This window comes from Lipotes vexillifer, unplaced genomic scaffold (genome assembly GCF_000442215.2).
Source record: "Lipotes vexillifer unplaced genomic scaffold, Lipotes_vexillifer_v1.1 scaffold860, whole genome shotgun sequence".
Classification (NCBI taxonomy): Eukaryota; Metazoa; Chordata; class Mammalia; order Artiodactyla; family Lipotidae; genus Lipotes; species Lipotes vexillifer.
Genome location: NW_006789568.1, coordinates 672,001 through 682,151, shown reverse-complemented (window position 1 = coordinate 682,151; position 10,151 = coordinate 672,001). Strand labels below are relative to the sequence as shown.

Genomic DNA, 10,151 nt, shown 5'->3' with positions numbered 1-10,151 from the left:
ATGCTAACACATATATATGGAATTTAAGAAAAAAAAATGTCATGAAGAACCTAGGGGTAAGACAGGAATAAAGACACGGACCTACTGGAGAACGGACTTGAGGATATGGGGAGGGGGAAGGGTGAGCTGTGACGGGGCGAGAGAGAGGCATGGACATGTATACACTAACAAACGTAAGGTAGATAGCCGGTGGGAAGCAGCCGCATGGCACAGGGATATTGGCTCAGTGCTTCGTGACCGCCTGGAGGGGTGGGATAGGGGGGGGGGGGGGGGGGGAGACGGGAGAGGCTCCAAGAGGCCGGAGGAAGCCTTTGGGGGTGATGAGTCTCTTCACTCTGCTGCCTGCGGCGTGGTTTCATGGGTGTTTACACACATCCGAATTGATCACATTGTACACTAGACAATTTACAGTTGATTGTATGCTAATGACACCTCAGTAAAACCGTTAAAAAGCAGCAGCACGGGCTCCCTGAGGGGGTTTGTGCTTTGCAGCGAGGAGAGTTGAGGCCCAGCCAGGAGTAGCTCCAAGGCCAGGGCTCGGCGGGAGAGCCCTGGATGAGAGCCAGCGCCCTGGTGCTCTGGGATGCTGGCTCAGGCCACTGGCCCTGCGCCGGTGACTCCTGCACCTTCAGGTGTGCTGTGCCCACCCCACAGGACACTGGGGAGAGGCCCTCCCTGCCCTGTCAGAGCTCCCGGCAAAAACTTCCAGGGTGTCTGTGCTGTGACGGGGTAGGGGGGCAGGGGTAAGAAAGGCCTCCTGGGAGCTGGTGTCCCAGCAGAGGTCCGAGGAGGAATGGGGGTGTGTGGGGAAGGGCAGGCACACGTGGGCTGTCGGCCAGGGAGAGGGAGGAAGGAGCAGCCCGTGTCTCCTGGGGGCTAACCGCCCCCTGGGAACCCGCAGGGTCGCCCCTCTCCACGGTGTGGGCCCCTTGACCCCAGCCCGGGCCGGCGATCCGCTCAGCCCCTCCATCGCCTGGCTGCTGGTCCTGCTACCCTCCCCCCCAGCACAGGGGAGGGTCTCAGGAAGCCGGACTCTGCCTAGAAAGTGATAACACAGACGCGGTGTAATACACATTTCAGGGGCCTGGACCCTTGCCCCAGTGGAGACCCCAGCCTGCTCCGGGCACTATGGGAGATCATCCCTCAGCCAGGGATAAGGGGACGATGTGATCCTGTCCAGGGTTGGCAGAGACACAGTGACATTGTGTGCCAAAGGTGTCTGGGCCGTAGGCAGCTGCCCGCCTGTGCGGCCTCCCCCTCGGGCTTTGGACATGGAAGGAATGAAACCGCGAGGCTCGCCTTCGTGCTGACTTCTCCCGCTCCCTTTCAGCTAAGGCTGCTTTGGGAAGGTGAAGCCTCACACCCAGTCCTGCTTGACCAAGGAAGTTTCCAGCAGGACCGGGAGAGCTGGGCTTAATGCCCCTTCCCACCCTATTTCCCATGGACGTATATCCCTCTCAACAGCCTCGGGCTCCCTGCAGGAGAGCAAGGCCTTTGGCCGTGGAAGACTGAGCTGATCCACTTCCAGAGAAGCCAGGGGGCCAAGGGAGGCCTTGTCTTCAGGGGTCCTCCCAGCCCCCACTTCTGAGTGGCAGCTCTTTTCCCATTCCCCACCCCATCCTGGTCTCCCCATCAAAATGGGGAGGGGAGACCCTGGCGGAATCATTTCTTCTTTGACTGGAAGCTTCCTCTTTCTGGGATTTGTGGTTCAAGCCATTTTGGTCCAGTCGTGTGTGGACCACAGTTCTGGATCGGTTTGGTCTTGGTTTGAGGCTCACCTTAGACACAGGATACCATCTCGATTCTCAGAGTTTATGGAGCCAGAGGCGCTGGGACAGAGAGGAGGTTCCCTCCGCTCCCTTCTGCTTAGACCCTCTTGTCGCTGAGTGACGTCCCTGGTGCCCTCCCATCTTCCTGAACTGTCATCTGGCTGGAGCAGGGGCTGGAAGATTCGCAGGAGCCCCAGAAAGATGAGACCTGAGAAGCGCTGGGAGGAAGCGGGTCTGTGAGGGGTGGGGCGAGGGACAGGAGTGGATAAAAGCATTTTCAGAGCCGGGGGCCCCGTGATTCTGGAGAGTGGGACCCAAGATCTTTCCTTAACATGGGAGGGTCACTGCAGGTACTGGGGAGCCACTGATTATAGATGTTGGAGAACCAACAAAGGACAAAAGAAAACCCAGCCTGGATCTGATGCTGTAACAGCAGAAGCTGACCGACGGAGGCGTGAGTGAGGGCGGGGGGTCTGAGCCTGGAGCCCAGTGCTGGGAGGTCTGCTCCAGGGCACAGAGAGAAGGGAAAAGGCCAGAGCCGTTCCAGGGGGCCAGAAATAGCAGTGAAGGCATTTCAGTGCCTGCCTGACCCACCCTAGGCAGTAGTCATGGTACCTTACCTTCTGGCAGAAAACTTTTTGTTAGCCACACCACCGTGCAGGAGGAAGATGGCGGTGTGTTTTATCCCTGAGCCAGACTGAGTTTCTGAGAAGATGTATTTAACCACAACTATGACCTTGACTTTTTGGTCCAGTTTGTTTGGCCTGCTGCTGCTCCTGCCTTATGATGACCTCCGAATCCTTGCAGGACCCCTGACCCTTACGACCGAGGCTGTGGAGGGAGTCTAGTCCCCAGCAGACCACGAGCTTGGCACTGCGGCATCACCATTGGTCCCGCTTTTACTCCCTTTGCTGATTCCCCACACCCGGCCTCACGGTCACCTCTCTTGTCCCCTCCTAGTCTTACATTTACACACATCACAGAGGGGACCCTCACCATTTGGAAAAAACAGTACAGGTGGAAAATGGTTCTCTCGAGAACGAAGGGTGAGCGGTTTGGAACTTCACGAGGCGGGTGTTTGTTGCTGAAGAACCACAACGGACCCAGCCAAACGACGTTTCCTTGAGGAGACCTGAGGCAGAAGGGGACGAGCCACAGCATCGGGCCACACTTCCTGTGGGCCAGAGCGGGGAGCACGTGGGTGGGTGGGAGGGCAGTTGCTTATGAAAATAATCAGAAGCAGAGTTAGCGACGCTTTTCCCCAGCAGCTAAGAGAAGGTGGGTTTTGAAGGAAGGTTGGGAGCGATGTGGCCGGCAGAACCCGCCAGCAACCCGAGTCTAAGCGGGTAGGTCACTGTTTCAAACCGTAGGCTTGCTGGTAAGTGACGTCCAACACGAAGAATCATTAAACAAACAAATAGGCAGGGATTTATCACTGATATATTGGCCCAGATGAGCAGGAAGCATCAGGGTGCTGCTGGAGGCGGCTGCAAGCAGGACTCTGTCCAGGGATCTCACCTCTGTTTCCTCCTCAGTGGCGCCTCCTTCTCTCCTCCTGCAGGAGGGAACGCGCCGGCATCTCAGCTTCGCCATCCAGAGGGAAAGGGGCCCCCAGGTCTGACTGGCGTGGCTCAAGTCCACCTGCCCACCGCATGACTCCAGGGGGGCCAGGGTCAAGGCAGAGAATGGGATCTCCATTTGGACCATGTGGTGAGGGTGGGATGAGGAGAGGCCCCTACTTGGAGGGAGGTCTGCTCAGGCATCCCATGGCAGCACCCGAGTTTCTGATCACCAAGGAATACCAGACACAGGTGGGACGGCCCCACGGATGGTGCGGCAGAGAGTCACGACGCCTTAAAGCCATGTCGCTGTTGGGAGACGCCACCCTACACCTCAGCTTTGGTGGTGGCTCTGCAGCCTCCGGGTCAAGGCTCTCCCTTGCCAGCTGCCCCCCTGCACCTTTCTTAGTACTTGATCCTCCTTGAAGTCATTGTAATGGAAATGTCACTCCATTCTTCCCTCCTCTCTGCAGTCACCGGGACAACAAGGGTGCAGTTGCCTGGGTGCAGGCTCCCTGGCTGCTCAGAGGAGGGACTGGCCGGGCCTGGCTTGGCCCCCTTTCTGGTGATGGGGGAGTCGGTCTCCTTGGGGTTCCAAGGTGGTCCAGTGATAGCCAGGTTCCCACCTCCCTATTTCCAGGTGTCCCTCCCCTGGGGCCCCCAAAAGCTCAGAAATCCTTCTCTTTTGCCTGATTTTTGTTTTTCCACTTGCCCCCTACTCCATGCCCTTTGTGGATCCTTCCAACTTGCCCCTGACCCACCCAACCTTCTGCCCCAGGCTGCACCTTGCACACACCTTAACAACCCGCTCTGCTGCTGGGGGGCCGGGGGAGCCCTGGTTTGTAGCGTTTGTCACTTTCCATGGTGTAAGTGTCCCCATCACAGCCAATTTCAAGCTACCAAAGTGATGTCACTGAACACAGACTTGTGAAGGGATGCATAGTAGGCAGCATTACAGTGTATCTCCCTCCTACAAATACAACAGGTGTATGTATCCTCCAGGATGTAGACAATATAAACAGTAAAACTAGGAAAGGATGAGTTTTGAGTATTTATTACCTTTGTTTTTAATAGAAATTATTTAATTTTAAGTTTATAAAATTTAAGCTTTGAAAATGGCTATGTTCAACACCAGCTCACAGAAATCCTGAACATTTAGCGAGCGGGCACAAAGTGACTACAGGACACCACTGCCTCCTGCCCAGGTGGGACCTGGCCCAGGCCCTGGACCCAGCACTCCTCAAGATCACTGTTCCATGGCCTTTGCTCCAGCTGCCCCTCTTAGAGCTCACGCCATCACTTTGGCCCCTCGTGCTTCTCCAGGAGACCCCACTGACCTCAAAGCCTCTAGCATCCAACTCGTTGCCTCAGCTTTTCCCGGGGCCAGGCTGACCTCTGGCCCAGCACCACTCTCTGGAAGGTGTCCTCAGGCAGCCCAACCCTTCTCCAGCTCTGACCATGGTGAGCACCCTCCACACACTGCTTTCCTCCCTGGCTTCTGGAGCATGTGCTCCCAGCCTGGCTCCTCCCTGGAGACTGTCTCCTGCACCAACCACTCTTCTTTCTCTCACCCCTGGTTCTGCCCTAGTTTTCTTATTTCTCCAGTTCCCTCCTCCGAGATCCCATCCATTCCCAGGCTTCAAATGACACCTTAAAGAGACGACTCTGTGCAGGTCTCTCTAGGCCTGACTTTCTGCGAATTCTGCACGCTCCTCCTAGAAATCTGCCCATCACTTCAGTCTGGTGCTGGTGCCCTGCCCTGAACTGTGGCTGTCTGCAAAGGCCAGGACTTCTTCCTAGAAGATGGATAGCAACTCACAGGCCAGTGGAACCTTGTCTCCTGCTGCGAGTTTAGCCAAGCTACTCTGTGATGTTGCTGCAGCATCTGCTGTGTGGCTAAATGAGGCCGCAGAGGCTTGGAACTGACCCCAGCCCTCTCGCTAGTGCGTGGCCCAGGAACAGCCTGCAGCTCAGAGGTAAGAGTAAGTTCCTGATAGGACTTCCCCAAGGGCCTAGTGATATATAGTCTCCCCCACCTCCCAGGACCTCCCCATGTGTCCCCGACCCCGACCCCAGGAGTGCCGTGTACCTCCCCCGGGACTGTGAGTACTAAGCTTCTCTGTCGCACTTTCCCTTCACCGGGGCTCCACCTAAGCAACGTTAATTTAACAAAATCACAACACTCCACAACCCAGTGCAGAGCAGCCCCACAGGATACGTTTGCTGAACTGAATTAAAATGGGAAGTTTACGCCACGGTGGAAAAACCATCCTGAAAGATTTGGTTCTGAGGCGTGAGGTAAGTTCTGAACACCTTATCTAGGGTAGATTGTCGCAGACCTGTCGGGTTTGTTTCTGGGTCCTTGTCGGTCCCTCTTGCAGAGACTTGGCCTTGGCCATGTAACCTGCGTTGGCCAATGGGAGAGCAGCAAACGTGATGCAAGTAGAAACCTGAACAGCACGTGGGTTTGATCTCTCTCACTGCAGTTGTTGCCCTGAGACCACCATGCGAACGAGCCTAACTTGCTGGAGGATAAACCCAGGACCCAGCCCGCAGCCAACTAACTGCCTGACATGAGTGAGGCCCTTGACTGCCCTCTGAACAGCTGGGTCCATCCAAGCCCGAGAGAGCTGCCCACCTGGGCCCAGCCTCCATTGTTGACCCACACAATTGTGAAGCTAATAAATCGTTGTTTTATGCTATTAAGTTTGGGGGGTAGTTTGTTATGTGCAAAAGTGAACTCCCCACAGGGTCTGGAGAGCTGAAGATGGTCAGGCAGGCAGGCCCAGCCCCTCAGCCACGAGGCTGTACTATTAGCAACCTGGGAGGCCCCAGGAGGATCTCCCCAGATCCCGGGCGAGGCCAGTGAGGCATTCACCTCGCACACAAAATGTAAGGGGTGCCCCCAGATTCAAGATACATGATATTTTAATGCAATTCAGCAAACTATGGCTCGTGGGCTGGCTGCCTATTTTTGTAAATAAAGCTTTATTGGAATCGGGGCTGGGATTAAGGTTCTGCAAGCAAGGTAGGGCCACAGAAGCATGCGGTCAGATCCTGTTTGTTTTTTTTTAAATTAATTAATTAATTAATTTATTTTTGGCTGTGTTGGATCTTCGGTGCTGTGCGTGGGCTTTCTCCAGTTGCGGTGAGCGGGGGCTTCTCTTCATTGCGGTGCACGGGCTCTAGGCACGCAGGCTTCAGTAGTTATGGCACGTGGGCTCAGTAGTTGTGGCTTGCGGGCTCTAGAGCGCAGGCTCAGTAGTTGTGGCGCACAGGCCTAGTTGCTCCTGGCATGTGGGCTCTTCCTGGACCAGGGCTCGAATCCCTGTCCCTTAAACTGGCAGACAGATTCTTAACTACTGTGCCAACAGGGAAGCCCCAAATTCTGTTTTTATTAAAAGTTTGATACTTTGTCATGGATTTTTTGTGTTAGCCTTATTTATTTTTGTTTTTGTTTTTTTTTTTTTTTTTTTTTTTTTTTAGCTCCTTTGATTTGGGCCAAATCCTTTCCAGCCTACCGCGTGAGCCCTGGTATCTGACTAGATCTCAAACCTCTACCTGCCTATTATATTCCCACCAAGGGTCATAATTTAAGCTGTTGCCGGACTTTTACACTTGTTGTGAATGAAGCAAATGAGATCAAGTCCTACTCGGGAGAAATTAAGGGGCCAGTAACCAGAGAGCTGGGATCAGCTTTCAGGGGCAGAAGGACTCTTCCTGAAGGCCCATTTCTCCAAAGTTCCATGGACTCCTCTCCACGTCTTCCCTGAGTCGGTTTCATGGGCAAATCCTCAGAGCTGCATGATTCGGTTTCCAGATGACCCGTGAAAACATTCTGGTTTTGGTTTTATATATTCCCCCCCCCCCCACACCCCGTAGACAGTGTTCATATCCACCTCCCATTAGGGCAGCAGAGAGCTAGAATATTTACGTATAAATCATTGGTATTTTACAAAGTCTCTTTTGTGCCATCACCCTTGGGATGTGGAAGTGTGTGTCTGCAAGAGGGCTCTCCCAGAGGCCGAGGCCATGTTTAGTCCCCAGGGAACCGCCCAGACCACTGCTGGTGACCTCAGTGTAGTTTGCTCACATTGTTTTCTTTATCCCAAATGGCCAGACATTTACAAATCACACTTGAGCTCATCCGCAGGCTTGAGGGAGAAAGAGAAGTCCCCCTTGCATCAGGGAGGCTATGGGTGGTAACAGATGAGTCACCCACTCCCTCTGGATTCTGGAGACAGGGCTTCTCCCATGCCAAGGCAGGGCACGGCTGTGCCAGTTGGTGGCATCTGAAGAATCTGAAGGGAGTGGACAGTGCTGGAGAGAATGGGAGAGATTTTTCCATGATGCTCCTCTGCTGTTCATCTGCAAACACTCTCTGCCTTTTCAACGTTTCACCGCCGAGTGCTTCCATTTCAGGGACCCAGTCTCTCCTTCTCTTGTTTGCCCATATCAACGACACTGAGAGAAGTGTTTTTTCTCTTTATTCCTCCAGAGGTCAAGCCAGGAGTTCAGAGGGCCTGGAGGCTGACATTCCCAAGAAGGCAGGGCAGTGTTCCACACAGCCTCCTTCCCCAGGAACAGAGAGGGGCTCACGCATTTACAGAGAATCAAGATGGGCCAGTGACACGACCACAGAGTTCTAATGTGCCCAGCCTGGCACCACTGCCAAGACCTTGCGAGATTAACCCAGGGTCCTGGCCCATGACGTGTTTACAGTCATCGCAGGGGTAACCTGGCCTCTTGCCTGCTGCAACATTCTCCCGTTTACCTCTCTGCCCGCTCTCCTGAGGAGTCAGAAGGCCACTGAAAAACGCAGTGCTTATCCTTTATTTACGTCCAGTGGGACCACAGTAATGTCTCCACTAATGGGCATGGCCAGGGCGGACGGACTGCCTGGGAGGCAGCATGTGATTTTATTCACACACACACACACGTACAATCTAGATACTGATAATTTTATTTCAATATTTGTGTTTTAGGAGAGGTCAGACCCTGCGACTAGCTTGAGTAACATTCCTGGCTCTGCAGTGAAGTGAAGTTTCTTCCTCTGTCCTCAGATGTCTCGGCAAGGAGCGAGTACAGGCCTCCACCAGCGGGGGACAGTCACACTGCCAGTGGCACTATTTGTGCTTATGGTCTTAATGGAGGGAGGGAAATGGCTTTAAACTGGTCAACGCTCTGAGTCCTTAAAACACACGTGCAGAAGCACAGGGCTGCTTTGGAATAGCCATATTCCCAGCCAGAGAGGGGAACACACCATATTCTTACCAGATTTTAAAAGAGGGAGAAAATACTAAGTCTGGTGCTCAGGCAGCAGGCTTGAGAATGAGTTTCTGTTATTCTCAGTCCCTTCTGTTTCCTCATACTTGGTCTGGGTGAGGGGGCCAGTTTCCGCCGAGGCCAGGGTCCCATCTCCGGCCGAGCTGTTTGGCTCTGGCTCCTCCGCAGAAGCTCCCGAGATGGACAAGATGGACGGGCTCATGGATTTGGCTCTGCTGCCCCCAAGCTGGGTGCCAGGGGGGAGGGCGGGCAGGAAGGGCAGTGGCAGGACTCTGGGGCATGGGCTGCGGTGGGCCTGGTCCTGGATGCCTGGAGGGCTGTCCTCCTCAGCCCCTGAAGCCACCTGGCAGCTCATTGACAACTGTCTCTTCATATCTGTCACCTGCAGCTGCTGGCTGGCCGAGGGCAGGAAGTTGGCTGGTCGCCGGGCAACGGGATGGTGACACCGGGGAAGAACCCATCCTCACTTCCTGGAAGACTGGCTGCCTGGAGAGGAAAGTCCGGGCAAGCTGCCAGCACCAGGCCGGTCTCAGCACAGAGCCCCCTCTGTCCCACACAAGCCCTCCTTTCAACAGGCTCTGCGCAAACAGAGCGCCGAGAACCTTCCCTCCCAGGTCACCTGCTCTGCGGCCAGGGCCTGAGTCAGGCGGCCACGCTCGTTCCTTACAGGAAGCGGGCTGCCCGGTGCGGGGACTCAGTGAGCTCCGCTGGCCGCGCGCCTGTGTCTGTTGAGGCCGAGGGACGCGTAACTGCTGCTACCCACCCCGTGCGCCGGCCAGCCCGTCCGCGGCCGGGTGCTGCCACCGTGGTTACGAGAGCAGGGGCGCCCGGCCTGCTGCAGCCCGGAGGCCGGGCAGGGATGGGCGGCCTGCCTGCCCCTCTCCTGGCCGCGCCCTCCCGGTACTCGCCGGCATTTCCTCCGGACCTGTGTGCGGAAGCACCGCGGTGGGGAGGCCGGGCTGGGGCCCCGCGTGTGTTTCCCAGCAGAGGGGCGCTGAAAGAAGGGGGAGGGCCCCGCGGGCTTCCCAGCCTCGGCCCATTTACACGCTCCCAGCCCACCGGCTCCCCGGCTGGCCAGAGCGCCCAGGGCCGCGTCAGGAAGGGAAGGGGCCGGCCGCAGGCCTGCATACATCCTGAGAGTGACTGATTTTGTGCCGCTTGACGTTCTTTTGTTCGGTTTCTCTTTTGTTTCCCCTTATTTTTAGTAAAGCCCTTTAAAAAGTTACGGGCTCAGCTGGGGAGTGGAGGGGTGTGGTCAACTAACCGACGGGGCAGGGGACAGACAAGCAGTCTTTACCGCTAGTAAAAGGGCGGGAGGGGGGCCCCAGGGACAGAGGGGGGCCCTTGGACCCACCCCCGCCTCGATGCCTCGGACGACCCCTCCGCCCAGCCTGCGAGGGAGCACCTGCTTCTGTCTGATTTCGAGGCCGCCCTGAGCTTCTGTTGGCTGCTTCCCACCAGAAGGCCGGCTCGGATTTCAGGGTTGACCTGCAAGCCCCACACAGGGGGATCTTGTCTCCGAGTGGCACTGCCTGGA

The 10,151-nt window shown here is 55.8% G+C and overlaps 1 protein-coding gene across 1 annotated transcript in view; it reads right to left on the bottom strand.

The window, feature by feature from the left end:
• Window positions 1-8,992: 8,992 nt before the first annotated feature.
• ARMC9 (armadillo repeat containing 9) overlaps window positions 8,993-10,151 on the bottom strand; it is a 142,656-nt gene continuing 141,497 nt past the window's right edge. The window contains exon 24 of the mRNA XM_007462742.1: window positions 8,993-9,123. Coding sequence (XP_007462804.1) covers window positions 8,993-9,123 — 131 coding nt within the window. The remainder of the gene's footprint in view (window positions 9,124-10,151) is intronic.